Source organism: Poromitra crassiceps (assembly GCF_964638095.1).
Source record: "Poromitra crassiceps genome assembly, chromosome: 28".
NCBI lineage: Eukaryota > Metazoa > Chordata > Actinopteri > Beryciformes > Melamphaidae > Poromitra > Poromitra crassiceps.
This window is the reverse complement of record NC_139651.1, coordinates 14,162,764-14,180,014: the sequence shown is the minus strand read 5'-3', so window position 1 is coordinate 14,180,014 and position 17,251 is coordinate 14,162,764. Positions and strand designations below refer to the sequence as shown.

Sequence of the window (17,251 nt, the reverse complement as noted above, 5' to 3'; positions counted from 1 at the left end):
TAGTTTCAGCCAATTATTATCTGAGAGGGAACATTGGTCTTACATGTACATCTATCTCCCTGATGTGAATTTTATTTTGGATATGGCTTCCAAATAATCGTCTGGCAATTTTGGCATGATCCTTTCTCTCCATTACACTGATAAAAACTACAATATTACATTTGGTTATGAAATAGCGAGTGCCACAAGAACCATACCCAACCGATGCCTATGATGAAGACTTGTCTTGGCTCTATTGCTTACAGCCATGTGTCAGAGAGACTCTTCATCGTCGCCGATGCGAGACTTGACAGTCCGAGCTCAAAGGGAATGGCATAGTGCAACTTCTGTTTTAGAGTGGATTTTCCCTTTAATCTTCAACCAATCATACGATTGTGAAAAGTACAGCTAGTCCTTCAGCAGCAGCAGCGGCACACCGTCGAGAGAGAAGCGGCCCTCCTTTTCTTCGCCTTATTCAAACATGTGGACTCGTTTACAAAGAGAATGAAATGAAGACGACACGGAGAAAAAAAACTAACAGAATCCTCTCTCCTGCCGCTACTTAACGTTCCAGAATGAGAAGCACTCGAGGAACGCTTCAACCGATTGAAATGACTCGCAAAGCCCCTCCAGCATTGATCTGAATTTCTGCAGGTTGAGTAAACAGCACCTGGTACGCCTACAGATCAACTCATTAACACTTGAGACACACCCGGGCCTCGGCAGCACCAAGGTCAGATGCCGTGTTTAATACGGACCCGAAAGCGAGCAAACTGTTTGCTTCTGGCGTCTGGGTGGAGAGGACGGTGCCCCCCCTGAATCACCAATGAGGACGAGAAGGTGGAGGCGTCAGGAGCAGACATGGCCAGCAGCAGTACCACGGTGACCACATCCTTCCCCATCACTTCCCTCCCTCCCGCTCCTCCTCTCCTCTCCTCTCCTCTCCTCCTCTCCTCTCCTCTCCTCTCCTCTCCTCTCCTCTCCTCTCCTCTCCTCTCCTCTCCTCTCCTCTCCTCTCCCCTCCTCTCCTCTCCTCTCCTCTCCTCCCCTCCTCTCCCCTCCTCTCCTCCACCTGCCAGCTCGTGTAGCGACGCCCCCTCCTCTGTCTAATCTATTGCGGCTTCCGTTCCTCCTGTTGTCTGCTCCTGTTTTCTTCTGTTCCTCTCTGATGTGTTCTTTGTGTTGTGCTGCTGCTCTGTCTCACACTGCTCACACACCCGACGCTCTGTGCTGATCTTTTCAATTCAATCAGAGGAACGTGTCACGGCACCGACGACTTCTCTGTGTACGACTGTGTGCCTGAGGCGCTTCCTCAGCAGCCCATCCTTTAGGGATCTGAACACAGACCTGAAGGTAGAAGAGGATGAATGCAACAAGGAGAAGAAAAGAAAACACAGTGCAGTGTTTCCCCCTAGAAAGATTTTCAGGCCTGGAGGGATTTCGAAACGTACCTCGACCGCAACGGCGGGGGCCCTCGCTGGCGATGCTAAACCTTTAGCTAACCTGTTCGCATCTATGTTCGCAATGGCATCCCAAGTATCATCATACTATTATGGGATGCAATGCGAACAGTTGTATTATGGGATGTGCGTTTCCCAGGCAACGACACACGTTGACATGTTTTGGAACAGCGGTGCACGCTGAAACAATGCTCCTAAAAGCAATGCTTATTGTTTTGAATGAGTTGGCATCTTCTATTACTGTCAACACTGTCAACACCAGTATTGCTGTATTGTAATAATATGCCATAAAGGTTTATTGAAATTTTGGGGAGAGCAGACTTTTTTTTTTTTTCTGGCCTGGCGGGGGCACGGTTGGCCTGTAGAATGGTAGGGGAAACACTGCAGTGTCAAACACAGGACAGTGTGGCAGCCAATGAGAGGTCCGTCTAGCCACTAGCCAGAGACGGTGCTTGTACAGTGCAACTACTAACATCATATAATAGACCCTTTTCACAGGGGCCATTTTGTGTCGAAAAGGCAGGGTAAACACAGGTGCAAGCAAAACACTAATGAGGGTTTCCAACTTCCATGATTGGAATTTGGAAACCCTCATTAGTGTGCTCCTTGCACCTGTGTTTACCATGCCTTTTCGACACAAAATGGCCCCTGTGAAAAGGGTCTATTACTACAACCTACAATAGCAGCTGTAGTGCGGGTGAGAATAACCCTATGATTTTGTTTTGTTTTTTGTTTGTTAAATAATGGAGAAATCAATGCAGCCGTCAGGATTGATTTTATTGTGAAAGCCTCCAACACAACCTTTGACTACATCCTGCCAAATCATCACCAGGAGACGGCATGGGCGGCTGCCGGCAAGACAGCGATGGTAAAAATGGCTGACATAAAGGCAAAAATAGCCAAATGGTGAAGACCCAATTGTGGACAATATGTCATCGAAGGCCAAGTCGGAGATTTGGGAGAAATCTATAATCAGAGACTGTGAGCATAACGTTGTCAGTGGCTTTGCTGCTTGTAAAAAAAGTGCCAAAAAGTTTTAGCTTTTGATAGCCGCGAGCTACTGTCGGCATTGAGGATACACATCGACAGCTGCAGGAGCACAGGTGCTGCGACAATTTGACACGTACTTTTCTTACTGAAAGTGATGATGAGTGTTCACAGCAAAGCATGACACTGTTTAATCTACTTATGCCTGTAAGAATATGTATAAGATAAGATGAACCCTTTATTAAGCTAGCGACTGTGTAATATGTAGCCTGTTTGTGTCAATGACAGGTTGGGTGTCGTATTAACGGGTCTGAGCGGGTGCGGGTTTGCAAACCTGGGCCCGTGCAGGACTCTGGTGCCAACAACTCGTAGCGATGACATCATGACACCATAGGCTACTATTTGGAGTTAAATCATTGACACTGAGGAGCTGCAGGTTAGGATTTGTCTCTTCATGATCAGGGAGGTTGGAGAAAGGGCTGGAACAATACAACATGACAGGACCGTCTGCTGTTTCCATGAAAAAGACTGACCATAGTCAAGAAGACTATAATCCATGACTGACTTCATCTATCAAATCCAGCTCCGTTATGAAAGGGTGATACTGTCATGATGCCAGAAGGAGCTGAGCTGTGAGCACCGCTTCTTCTCCTTTCTCCACTCTGCTCCGTCATCCTGCTTCCTGTGGACTGAAGACCTGCTCTCCTCTCTTCTCATAGACCAGGACCTCAAGTCCCCACTCCCGACCCCCTACGGGCCCGGGCCCCACCGGTTTGATCTAGGGATGTTAATGATTAACCGATAGTCGGTTAACTGCCGTTAAGAATGTAACCGATTAAAATTAATTAACTGTTTTGACCGACGTTGTATAATAGGTAGATCCATGGTTGTATGTATCACTTCAATGTCCAGAGCGTACACTGTGTTATTCCACCAGTCCAGCAGAGGGCATACCTCACCCAAACAATAGAAGGAGCGGTCACGTGAGGAAGTAGTCCCATGATCGGTAGACTGAGATTCAGGAAACAAACCGACTGAGAGACCAGATAGCAACAATAGCAAGATGAGCGCACCTGCTAGTGCTAGCAACAAAAGAGCAAAACGCAGCCCAGTGTGGGAGCATTTCACGCTAACAGGAGGCGAAAATACCAAGTGTAAAAATTGCGACGCCGTTCTCAAGTACACCTCTAGTACCTCGTCAATGATATACCATGATATAAGGTGAAACTCAGCACCCGACAATTGCATTGCCAGGCGAAGATGGAACATCGTCCTCCCAGCAAACTATCCTATCTCTAATTGGCAAGAGAAGCTGTAGTGATGTCCGAGCAGAGAAAATAACACAGAGGATTTGCTTTATGGTGGAAAAGGACATTGCTGCCATTAAGCGTGGTCGAGGGAAAGGGATTTTGCGAGCTACTTGTCTTGATTGAAGCAGGCTATAGCGTCCCGTCGAGAGGCACAATAACTACCCGTATTGAGAAGCGGTAGATGAAACATAAAGACGGGCTTAAGGAGCAGCTACGTTCAGCCGACAAGGTGGCAATAACAACTGATTGTTGGACGGCTTTAACCACCGAATGTGGTTCGAATGTGTTTTTTCTTTACAATGTTAATGATTAACCGGTTAATTGATCGTTAAGGTGTGATACACACACACATGCCCGCCCGACCGTACACACACACACACACGCGCGCACGCACGCACGCACGCACGCACACACACACACACACACATACACACACACACACACACACACACACACACACACACACACACAAACTCTTAAGACAGCCCTCCTGCGGCACTCCCTCCCCCCCACCAATCCTCTCCCCACAGTGTCAAACAGGCTGTAGTTGCAGTAGCTACCCAGCAGGGGCAGGGCCATGAAGCAGACACAGAACAGTGTAAAACAGGCTGTAGTTGCAGTAGCTACCCAGCAGGGGCAGGGCCATGAAGCAGACACAGAACAGTGTAAAACAGGCTGTAGTTGCAGTAGCTACCCAGCAGGGCCATGAAGCAGACGCAGATGGCGAAGAGGGAGCTGAAGCTGAGGCCCACGTCTTCCCCGTAGATGGCCAGTGTGGTCTCGCAGTGGCGCCCCCTGTAGGCCTCGGGGCAGTGGCACGTGAACTTGGCGGGCGACTGGGCCACACAGGTGCCCTGGTGGCAGGGCCGCGTGGCGCACACGGTGTACACGCACGACTTCTTGGTGCCGTTCACGCGGATCATGTGACCAGGCGGGCATCTGTCGGCAAAATGGGCGAAAGAAGTAGGGCAAAGAAAAAGTCAGAAACGGTCAGATGAAACCTTGGTGATGCCTGTGGGGGAAAGGGGTTGTTATAATTAAGAGAAGAGACAATGGCGTGGCATCCATGACACATGGACAGTTACAGGACAAGAAGGCATTAAGACATTTGAATGAAAAGTATGACTGCCTTCTTAACATATATATATACATATTTCTTAATATTTTATATTTGTTCTATTTGTGTTTTTGTATTTCTAGTTATTTATAATTATTAAATTCCCAGTGAAGTTTACTGTTTCATTGCATTGATGTCAATTTGGACAATAAAGTTGATTGATGAGCTGTAAAATATCCTGCCTACATTACATATCTCAAGTCATGTCAAGTCATATCTTTGTTAACTATTTGATATTTGAGGGATCATTGGGCCGATATATCGATATCGGAATTGTTTTACTGCCTAATATCGGTATCGGCCTCAAAAATCCAGTATCGGTCAGGCTCTACCTTTATGCAAGGCGTGCAGTTTTTACAGCGGTAGAATCTACAGAGACAAGGAAAATGTACGAAAATATACTGTATGTCACAAATTATGAAAAATACGACAAATCAGAAAATATGAGAATGCAACAGAGGAAAGTGTGTATGTGTGCACAGAATGTGCAGTGTGTTGTATCATTAGCAGCTCTACAAGGCCAGTGCATATGTACAATATAAAGCTGTGTATTAGCAAAACTTCATCTCTCACAGCCAGAAACTAGGCTCACCCCTTCCCCTCAATCTGTGATGTCACGCGGGCGCACGGCGCCACAGAGAACAAATTGAAAGAGGAGGAAAACGCTGACTGGGGGCGGTGACAGAGTAACGAGGATGATTTTATGCAGATAGGCGCACATTTTCTGCCTCACTTCAGAAACCACCACTATAATTAAAAGCTCATTTGGGTGTAGTCTCGCATAGCCGGACCTATCTCATCTCCACGCTTCATCTTAGCGCCGTGCCAGCTCAGGAGAAGAAGAAAACGCTCTTGTCTTGTTTGTATTTCTTTCAACCAATCACAACGGTCTTGGGCGGCACTAAATCCAGGATGCAGAAATTGTGCAAAATAGTGTCGGGGGTTGGGGGAGACTTGTTTTGGTGGAACATTTGCACGTGGGGTGGCGAGTCCTGGCAATAAAATGGCTAAATCCTTGCAAAATAAAACAGCAAAAGATGTACGTCGACTACGTGATACGACTTTTACTGATAAAAAGACAACAACTTGATCATCGGTGCCCCTAGAGGTAGCGCCGGGAACTTTGAAAACGATTGCACGCAGATGGGCGGAAGCGGAGGAGAATAAACGTCTGAAATAGATGGCCAATAGCAGGCGTCGTATACCCACAGCCTAACTTCTGTTGATTCAGACTTTGGGTGTCACAGCTCAAACTAACAGCCGACTCCGGGCCGTACACTCACTGTGATGACATCAGAGATGAGTGTCACCTCAGGTTTCTGGAGATCTGACTGTGATGACATCAGAGATGAGTGTCACCTCAGGTTTCTGGAGATCTGACTGTGATGACATCAGAGATGAGTGTCACCTCAGGTTTCTGGAGATCTGACTGTGATGACATCAGAGATGAGTGTCACCTCAGGTTTCTGGAGATCTGCTCATGCTTAGAAAACACTGACTGAACCTTTGGAGGCCACAGCCACATGAAACTACATTTTGGGATCAAGTTGATCACATCCTTGTCACAGGCAACAAACACAAAAGGTTGAACTCTTGATCGACGTTGACTTTTGGCCCAAGATTTGACGGGCAGATTGTGGCTTGTGTGATCATTGAATTGCGGAATCTGTCCAAAATGAAGCCATCTTCACCATTTTGGTCTTCTTTAGTGCAGAGATGCCCACAAGTCATTTTTTTCCAAGTCCAAGTCAAGTCTCAAGTCTTTAGTCACAAGTCCAAGTCAAGTCTCAAGTCTCTTATGGATGAGCGTTCTATCAACTGCTGGATGCCATCCAGTCTGCTTAGAACACTGTAGAGCTAAAAGAAACTAAGGAATTCAAAGGATGTCCTCAAACCTTTATTAGCATAATCAGTATTGATGAGTTGACATTAGTAGTAGTAGACATTTCCTTAATGTTAATGCACACAAAAAATAAAAAATAAAATAAAGATTGTTCATAAGTCCCAAATCTCAAGTCCAAGTCAAGTCTCATGTCTTTGAGGGCAAGTCTCAAGTCAAGTCAAGTCACCTTACCTACGGGAATTTGTGTAACTTTTTATTGTTTAATTAGTTGTTGCTGTCATTGATGCTACTGCTGCTGTAACGCCAGAATTTCCCTACGGGGATGAATAAAGTACTCTATCTATCTATCTATCTATCTATCTATCTATCTATCTATCTATCTATCTATCTATTTATCTATCATCTATCTATCTATCTATCTATCTATCTATCTATCTATATATCTACTGTATCTATCTATCTATCTATCTATCTATCTATCTATCTATCTATCTACTGTATCTATCTATCTATCTATCTATCTATCTATCTATCTATCTATCTATCTATCTATCTATCTATCTATCTATCTATCTATCTATCTATCTATCTACTGTATCTATCTAAGTCTCAAGTCACTGTGTGTGTGACTTAAGTGTGACTCAAGTCCAAGTCCCCATCTCTGCTTTAGCGTCATGGTAACCCATGATATCAATGTATGGACTTATAGTACTGTAAGGAGGCCAAGCTTACAGTCAAAAAAGCTTCTCACAATATGATATGAGCGTATGGCACAAAACAGCTTTGTAAACCGATGTCAGGAAGACACTCGGTACCAATTTCATGATCAAGATTCAGAGAATCTGTTGAAGGTCTCACCACCGAAACGTTATTCTGATTAAACTTTTTAATTGCATGTGGAGACAGTGTGCGGGAGTTTATTCTGGTACTATGATCAAGATTCAGACAGCAGCCATCGACGACTACATTCACATCGTCTCAACGTTCATCGCAGTATTACATTCACACCGGTTTTCAACTCAATTCAACGTCTACTGTCAGTGTTTGCTGGGTAAGTGCCATATGTTTGATACGCTGACAATCTGGAGAGGGTGCGATCCATGCTTTTGTGTTGCTGAGCACGACTTTGTTAAGTGACTCCCTCTCCTCCTACCTGTCAAACGCTTCTCTCACATCTCCATCTTGTACAAACAGGATGCAGCTGCTGTGGGATTTGAGTGCCAGAAGAAGAAGAAGAAGAAGAAGGGAAAACACTGCTGCATTGTCATCGTCTCGACCATACACGAGCTACCAGTCGGCTTCTGAGCTGATTATCAGGTTTTACACAACAAGGTTTAGCCTCCACCTGCAGTATAGACTACAGATTGCAGAGATGCTAACCCCATTTTACACCACCAGACAGTCTGCCTTTTTTGACCTGCGGGTTAGTGCTGACCTAGCAAGCTAACTTGAAATAGAGATCGTGAGTTCCCAAACTCCACACAAACCACACATATAAAACATAAAGCTGCCCCTTGTTAGCTCAATACAGTTGAAACTAAGATATTCCATAAAAATAAATTCTAGCCACAGATTTAGCTACTACACCAACGAACTTCAGCTTTAGCTAATCGCTCCCTGCTAACATGAGTTCCTGTTGCAAAATCTCGTGAGAGTGTGTTGCTGAGACAGAGACAGGTCTTGAACGAGTTAAATTCTCTCCTGATCTGTCTGTCTGAAAAATGCCATTTTAGTGTCAGAATATTCTGAAGATATGTGGCTTTGGAGAATGGGCCGAATATTTACTTTAATGAATATGGGGGCGAAATAATCTGTCATAATCTGAGATCACGTTGACTTTTCCCATTGACTCCAATAGACTCAGACCTGCCGAAAACCTCCTAAGTGGGCGTGTCCGTGGAAAACCATGGGCAAAACGTGCGTGCCAAAATGACAGGAACTGAGTTGAAGTTGGGCCGTCTTTAATCCATGCCTTCGTCACCTCACGATGGGACTATTGCAATGCCTCCCCTCACGTCTCCTCAATAAACTGCAACTGGTACAAAACTCTGCTGCTCGTCTCCTGACCTCCACCCCCTTCCGACACCACATCACCCCAATCCTGAGGGATCTCCACTGGCTTCCTGTAGCTTACAGGATCACTTACAAAGTTATAATCCTCTCCTTCAAGTCCCTGCACGACTCTGCTTCAAAATATATCTCACGGAACTCCTCCCCTCCTCCTCTTGTCCCTCCCGTTCCCTTCCCAAGCCTCCACCAAGCAAAGCTCGCATAAATCGGCCTTGGAGCCATCAGTAAAGAACTGTGAACACTGTCCGGTCGTTTGTGTCTGCTCTCGGGTTTTTGAACCCGGTCTTGGTCACCACAAATGTCATGAGTTGCTTCACGAATGCTGCTCTAAATGTCTGCTCTCTGGATAATAACGCTGCAGGGAAAAAGCGCAGATCTGCTTTTTATTGAAAAACACAATTTTAGAAGAGAATTGCCGTGGCCATTGCCAAGCGAGAAATGGAGGGGCCAAAGATGAGAGAGTGCAAAGGAAGAGAGGCATTGTGAAGAAAATGGTGGGTGGATGGAGGAAGATAGGAGAAGAGAGGGGAAGGCGAGATGAAAGCTGGACTGGCTGTGGAGAGAGTGAATGGAGGGCTGATGTTTCCAGCACTCGGGAGAAATTTGCTGAGGTTAGGGCATGTTGCTAGGAGCACTCTGATTTGGCCCACGTTAGCGGAGAGGCTGTTAGCTCGCTGCAGCTTTTCATTGTGCGGACGCATTTCCCATTACTGCACTGACAAACAATCTAACCTTTAGAGAGAAAGCAGGCAGTGCAGGTGAACTGTTGGTCGGGGCGACATTTTGAATCCTACCACGGTCAGTGGGTTGGAAATGGAATTGATGTGTACCTCTTTTAGGCATTTAGTCTAAAAGTGGCCAGGTTAGGGGTGAGCTATTGCTTGGTGTTGTCGAGATTGATCTGGATATTTCCGTCAAAATGAAGTGGACAATTGACCCGCGTGTGTAAATGCAATGGTCTATCATCAGCATTGAATGTGCAGGTGCAGGCTAGTGGGTGGGTCTGTGTCTTTGATGCAGAGCGTGATCTCTGTGGTGCTGAACCACTCCAGGGTCGGCTTTGACAACACGTGTCTAACGTCAATGTGCTATTGATGCCTGGGAGTGCTCGGGACTGTGACAGTATCATATTACTGTATATGTATCATATTATATGCATTCTGAGTGTGTGTGTGTGTGTGTGTGCATTTGACTGTGTATTTCCATTTATGTGTGTGTGTGTGTGTGTGTGTGTGCGTGTGTGTGTGTTTTGTGTGCATACCTGCATTCGTGCACCCTCCACAGGTCAACGCAGGTGAAGGGGGGGCTACACTGGTTCCTTTTGCAGGAGTCAGAGGAGCAGCCCAGGGACAGTCCCTGCATGCTGACCTGGGAGACCCCGTCTCGTGGCTGGCTGTCCAATGGGATGTAGCGACCGTTGAGGCGCAGGTCCCTCATGCAGCCTGCAGAGAGAACAGAGGGTTACATGCAATACGAAACGTTTATGTACGTTCACACGCACACACAATCAAGTCATAACAACATAGACATTAGAATCAGCCTGTGTACCCAGCTGATGATCTGCTCCAGCATACAGCATAGAGTATACCAAGTTCTCAGGTTCCACAGTAGCACTGCTGGTTTTCTATTGCAGCTGGTAATTGGTTAATTGCAGTTAATTGCATTCATTTTGCATTGCAGGTGTAAATCACTCCCTGATTCGATGGCTAGAATGAAAATCAGCAGAGCTCTCGGATCCTGAGGACCCAGGCTTGAAAATCACTGAGTTTACCCTCATTTACCTCTCTTAAATACTGTAACCATACAGTAACGTTTATGATCATTTTTGATAGGCCTGAATTCTGATAATGGGGATTACACCATGTTTGCTTTGTCAGACTTTTTTTTTCTGCTTTCGATACAGTGAACAACTATTTTAATTGGGTGTCTCTATAACTGGGCACTTTATCGTATGTATCAGTGACTCTGTTTGTATCCCCATGTCCATTATACCTTGTGGAGTCCCACAGGGTTCTATTTCAGGCCCTCTCCTGTTATTTATATATGCTGTCTCTGGAACAGGTCACATTAACAGGCACAATGTATCATTTATACAGTATACAGTATGTGCCGCCTCTAGGAAAGGTCATTGACAAGCACAAGGTGTCCTTCCATATATGCAGATGACACACAGGTCTACCTGGCTGATAATACCAAAAAGCTCTATTTTATCAATGCACTCAGTAGTTGCCTGTATATTAAGGTTGTAATGTAAAATAATAAAGTTACTAGTGAATACACAATATGTTATGACAGTGCTGGCTCTTTTAGGACTGGATTGTAAACAGCAGGAAAGACATTTGGTGGCGATCTTTGATCCTGACATCCTAAGTTTTTCATCACATTTTAACTTCTTCAACAATCTCAGAAATATGGCCAAAGTTAGACCTTTACTTGCTTCTGGGACACTGAAAAACTCATAGACGTAGACTTGATTAATCCAATGCTCTTTTCTCTGGCCTCCCTGAGAAATCAATCAACAGCTTAATCAAAATTCTACACCTCACATTCGTACCGCAACCAAGGAAAGAGAACACATTCCATCTATATTAAACTCTCCGTGTTGGCTGGCTGTGAAATCTAGGATTGATTTTTTTAAATTTCAATGATTTATTTTAAGGCACGTATGGCCTGCACATATATCTGTGATCTTTGAGCCAGTGTGCAGCCTGAGAACCTCCACCAGGCCCTCCTTTTTCCAGTCTATGAAAACTGAGGGTGATCAGATCTTTGCCATTAGGGCTCCTAGGCCTTGGAACAGCTTACCTGAGTTGCTCAGTCCGTTTATCAGTCACTTTTAGATCAATTGTTTAAACTCATTTTTCCTAAATTGGTGTTTGTTTTATTTATATTTCATATCTTTATTCATATTACAAGTTCCTAAGTTTTGCACATTTGATCAATTCCATTATGTAAAGCGTGTATTTAAATGTCTAAATGGACTTGCCCCTCAGCCTTTCTCTAGATACATCACGAAATTGCAGAGCTACTAGAGCAGCTTCAAGCGGCAACTGTAAAGTCTCATTCCGTAAAACATTCTTTACTGTGAAAGGAGCAAAGCTTTGGAACTAGTTGCTACCTGATCATCTTCACACCATACGCCAATCCCACGCTGAAGCTATGCAGCGCTATGGCAGTTTCATTTCGGTGTCCTTGTTAACAGGCGAGACCGTTCACACCAGCCGTACGCCACGCCACGCTGAAGCCACGCTGCAGCGATAGTTTCAGCTTCTGTTCTATTTTCCAAGCGTGCAGCGCACTGCACCCGAGCTACCAGGCATGAAGTCATTTAGCGTGGCACTGCTTCTGAATAGCACCTGGTGTGAACCAAGGGTAACTGCAACAAATGTGTACTCACGTCTAGCTCTCAGTAAGGGTGTGTGTGTGTGTGTGTGTGTGTGTGTGTGTGTGTGTGTGTGTGTGTGTGTGTGTGTGTGTGTGTGTGTGTGTGTGTGTGTGTGCGCGTGTGTGTGTGTGCATGTGTGCGCGAAAGAGAGGGCGAGAGAGACATGAATAAAACGTGTAAAAAAAACAATCCCGTTCCTGGTAAACAAAAGTTCTGAGGTGTCACAGGAAATGTGGAAGTGCGGCACAATAAGGACAGACTGAGGCTGCCGTTGCTCGTTAGTTATTCAATGTTTTGTATTAACACATTGAGTGCCAGCCATTTTTTCATCCTGTAGGTAAGTTGTGCCAGGTTTTTTTTTGAGGATTCTGGCTCATTTTACAAGTGCAGAGTTAGTAGTTATGTAGATATTAGCCGTTGAGTACAGCATGGTTTCAGAGATTTTCAGAGAGTTTGGAGATAAATGGATTTTTAGAACCACCTCACGTGCCTGTGATTATGGGTGCCCTTGTCTCCCACTCTTGCCCTTGTCTCTCTCTCTCTCTCTCTCTCTCTCTCTCTCTCCTCTCTCTCTCTCGAGAGAGAGAGAGAGAGAGGAGAGAGAGAGAGGGAGAGAGCGAGAGGGAGAGTTGCTTCAACTCCTCCCTCCGTGGGCGTTCTTCTTGGCTGCAGCGGCCGTCACAAGCTTGTCACCAGTCTGACAGTGCTTTGCTGCTGTCCTGTGCCTGTGGCTGCGCGGCCGCTGTTTGAGGAAGTCGGGACGGACTCGCTCGCTTCTTGGAGTTTTGGTTGAGAGAAGCTTTTGCGATTCTGGTCATATTTATGCTGCGTGTTTCAAAGTGTGATCCACCTGTAATCTATTATGTAAATTTGCAATCCCGCATCGCCAGCAATCAGCGCGAAAACGAAAGCGTTTTCCCACACCCATTTTCATGAGAATGGCTGGGGTGAGAATGGCGTGACAAGTTAAAAAAATGCTTGCCTTCCTCTAGTCAGGAGAGCACTGTCGCCACTTAGTGGTCGGTAAAATAGATTATACACATTCTCTTGCTCCAATAGTGATCTCGAAGATGTAAAAGTTGTTGATTGATGTCCCACTGTCAAAAAAAAAAAATGTTTATGTAAGACGAGATATCTCGGCTCTGGCACTCAAGCGTTGGATTATGTAAGACGAGATATCTCGGCTATGGCACTTAACGTGTTAAAATCCATAAAAAAGTAAAAGTGTTGGTTGTGCTCATGATGAAGGTCAATTGTAACGTAGGTACAAGAATCAATATATTATAAACTAGAAAGATGGAAAATAACTCTGCACACTGCAAATAAAAGGCTAGCACACACAAAAGATTTAATTCAGAAAAACTAATTTATTGCTACAATGCCCGATATAAAGCAGTGGCTAAAACCTTTGTACATAGCGTTCTCTTTTCACTTGCACCTTTATGTTGGCCACAAATTAGTTTTTCTGAACTAAGAAACAGATGGTCCTCTTTTATTTGCACTGTGCAGAAGTCCTCTCATATCTTCTCAGAATACATTTGGCCTCCGTTCAAAAAAAGACGTCTCTATCTCAGACCTCAATCACAAAACCAATCTTACATCCCTAACAACACACGCAAAATAAAAACAAAAAATACACACACCAAGAAGCACATTAATAACCTGCACAACATAAAAAGCTCTGCAGGCTGCGTAGTGAATTCAGCCTCTGTTTGAACTACCAGGAACTATTCAATCATGAGAGGCTAGTATGAAAGTTCACAATAAACTTTAACGATGCAATAAAACAAGATTAAGGTTTGACGTAAGGCTCCGTGATGACGCTCCTCCAGCAATGATGAGAGGAGGGTAGGGGTGTCACGATACACTCAGTTCACGATACGATACGTATCACGATACTGGGTTCACGATAACGATACGATACGATACGATTTTAACAATATTTTTTAAAACTTGAATAATGACAATATATGACTGGAAAAGTAGTATTTTATTTGAAATGCACAAATACAAAACATGCTGTTGTGGGAAATTGTTATTACAATAACAACTAGAAAAAACATGAGATTGGAGATAAGGCTTATCTTGAAATAGAATGAGTTACACCGTCACTTAGATTTACTTTGAACTAAAAGGTTTCTCAGCAGTATAAATTCTCATTATGCATCTTCAGTTTTTCTTCAAACTCAAACAACAAGACTTTTCTTAGTCTATTTTTTATGCATCTTCAGTTTTTCCTGTCAAGTAAACAGTTTTGCCAGAAACTCAATTGAATGGTTTCTCTCCTGTATAACTTCTCATGTGTCTCTTCAGAGACTTGTTCAACTGAACTACTTTCCACACATTGAACTTCAACAAACAAAGACGTTTCTTTGTCTATTTTTGAAAAAAAAAAAAAAAAAAAAAATCACGATATGAGATTTCATCTCAACGATACATATCGTGACGTTTTACTATCGCGAAATTTCGTGGGACGATATATTGTGACACCCCTAGAGGAGGGTGTCAGGAATGCATCAATCTGGGAACCCAACGGTAAAAAAAAATATATATATATATACATCTAACCTCTGGGGGCAGGCTTGCTTGAATGCCTGAATAATCGGAACTCAAAGGAGTCCCCCAGAGTTTTCCGGCAGTGGAAGAAAATCCCTTTCCGCTCCCTGCGAGCTCTGCCATTGGCTCCGGCCTAGTCTCACGTGGTCAGACCGACATGTGATGATCTTGTGGGCGGGGACATGTGATGATCTTGTGGGCGGGGACATGTGATGATCTTGTGGGCGGGAACATGTGATGATCTTGTGGGCGGGGACATGTGATGATCTTGTGGGCGGGGACATGTGATGATCTTGTGGGCGGGAACATGTGATGATCTTGTGGGCGGGGACATGTGATGATCTTGTGGGCGGGGACATGTGATGATCTTGTGGGCGGGGACATGTGATGATCTTGTGGGCGGGGACATGTGATGATCTTGTGGGCGGGAACATGTGATGATATTGTGGGCGGGAACATGTGATGATCTTGTGGGCGGGAACATGTGATGATCTTGTGGGCGGGAACATGTGATGATCTTGTGGGCGGGAACATGTGATGATCTTGTGGGCGGGGACATGTGATGATCTTGTGGGCGGGGACATGTGATGATCTTGTGGGCGGGGACATGTGATGATCTTGTGGGCGGGGACATGTGAATGGTTTTGGTGTCTTGATCCTTGATCCTTTAGCAGCTTAATTGACCAATTAAGGGCCAATCTCCCAAAGCTATGGTGTGTTCATTCCCCTGCTGGTCACTATGTGAAAAGACATGCATACATGTACAGATATACACACACACGTGCACACTATCCACTGCCACCGTAGATCTCGTCTGCCCATTTTGAAGGGAAACACTGTTAAAGTCCATTGAATAAACACATGCATTGTCTCTTCCTGCCTGAGGCGGCGCTGTCTGCACCTCGTCTAACTCAGGGGATCACTTTCCCCTCTCCTCGCTCTATCAACCTGCCTCTCCTTTTGTCTCCATTTCTTCCTAACAAACCGCTTCTCTCCTGTAGCTGCCACACACCATCTTGCTAGCATTGCTCTGTGTGTGTGTGTGTGTGTGTGTGTGTGTGTGTGTGTGTGTGTGTGTGTGTGTGTGTGCATGTGTGTGTGCGTGCGTGTGGGGGATATACGCTACACACTTTACAGACACAGTCAAGCACACACACACACACACACACACACACACACACACACACACACACACACACACACACACACACACACACACACACACACACACACTAATGTATAGTCAACAGTCTATGAATCTCCATATCCCTCCCACACACTTGAACAAAAACTCTCAAACTAAAGACATTATCACAACACATCACAGACCCACACAAACATATACTCGCTCGCTCACACACACAGACACACACAGACACACACACTGATAGAGAATAAAATTCTCTTCTCCGCTAAATGTGATAATTAACAGCTTATCTAACCAAATAAATTGAAGCCATGAGTCTAGGAAGATGTCTTCATAAAAGTATATTTATTACCATAACATTCTCTGCAATATGTATATTGTCAGAGGGCTTGAATCTCAATGTACACATTTCTGATCAATGTACAGAGTCAAATATTCAGCCAATGGCTGTCAGTGTAACATAGATTTATACTCAGAGAGAGGAAGAGGAAAAGGCAGAGAGGAGGGGGGTGAATGTGTGTGCGCTGTGCAGGCTCCTGCCTGGCCTGAGTTATCAGTTGTTATGGGACTTGATGCACTGACCAAGGTCTCAGCAAAGGAAAAGGAGAAGTCCTCTGCCATTCTATATGTGTGAAATGTCATGGGTGAATCTATGGTGAATCTATGTGTCAGATGTCATGTTAACTTATAGCATACACACACACACACACACACACACACGCACACACACACACACACACACACACACACACACACACACACACACAGGCACAGCCCTCCCACCCCTGCCGAGGGCCATGATCCCAACTAACAAGGAATATGCATTTGAGTGAATTAACCATCAAACTGTCACATCAATCATTAATGTGGGGGGGGGGGGGGGCACCACTGTTCTTCCTAGAAAGAGGCTTTAGGAAGAAGTCAAAGGATCTATTATTAGATTCCTGGCAGCACTTTTCATGAGAATAACATGTCCAGACCCGGCTCACATGCCCTGAACGACATGTCATGCCTCTCCATCTGCCTCATCAGCAGTACATCACAGCACATTCTCTACACACACAGGTTATCCACAACTTCCAGGTTATCCAGAACCAAAATCGAATCAAACAAATATTTTCTTTAAACCCGCATTTTTTTTTTTCACGTTTTGGTCCGAGTGAAATGTTATGCGATCTCTCCTGTTTCTAAATATATCTGAACCGTTTGGTTTGAACCAGTAAAACTATTTGTATAGGCATTTTACGAAATGTCTATGGGGAAATAAATGGCGGATGAAAATCTCTGGTACAGTGCTGAAGCAGGAAGTGACGTTCCACTCTGGCTCTCTCTACAGTGTATGTGCAGGAGTTGAAGCCGGGGTACTTTCTGTCCATCTCTCTCACATGGATGAACGT

The 17,251-nt window shown here is 44.7% G+C and overlaps 2 protein-coding genes across 2 annotated transcripts in view; one reads left to right on the top strand and one right to left on the bottom strand.

The window, feature by feature from the left end:
- LOC310799721 (E3 ubiquitin-protein ligase TRIM47-like) overlaps window positions 1–17,251 on the top strand; it is a 495,544-nt gene that overhangs the window by 309,002 nt on the left and 169,291 nt on the right. The window lies entirely within an intron of this gene.
- The window catches only part of LOC310799569 (putative neural-cadherin 2), a gene marked incomplete at both ends in the record, with an annotated part of 132,344 nt that overhangs the window by 9,710 nt on the left and 105,383 nt on the right, over window positions 1–17,251 (bottom strand). The window contains 2 exons of the mRNA XM_083662159.1: window positions 4,431–4,675; window positions 10,028–10,208. Of these exons, the coding sequence (XP_083518285.1) occupies window positions 4,431–4,675; window positions 10,028–10,208 (426 nt within the window). The remainder of the gene's footprint in view (window positions 1–4,430; window positions 4,676–10,027; window positions 10,209–17,251) is intronic.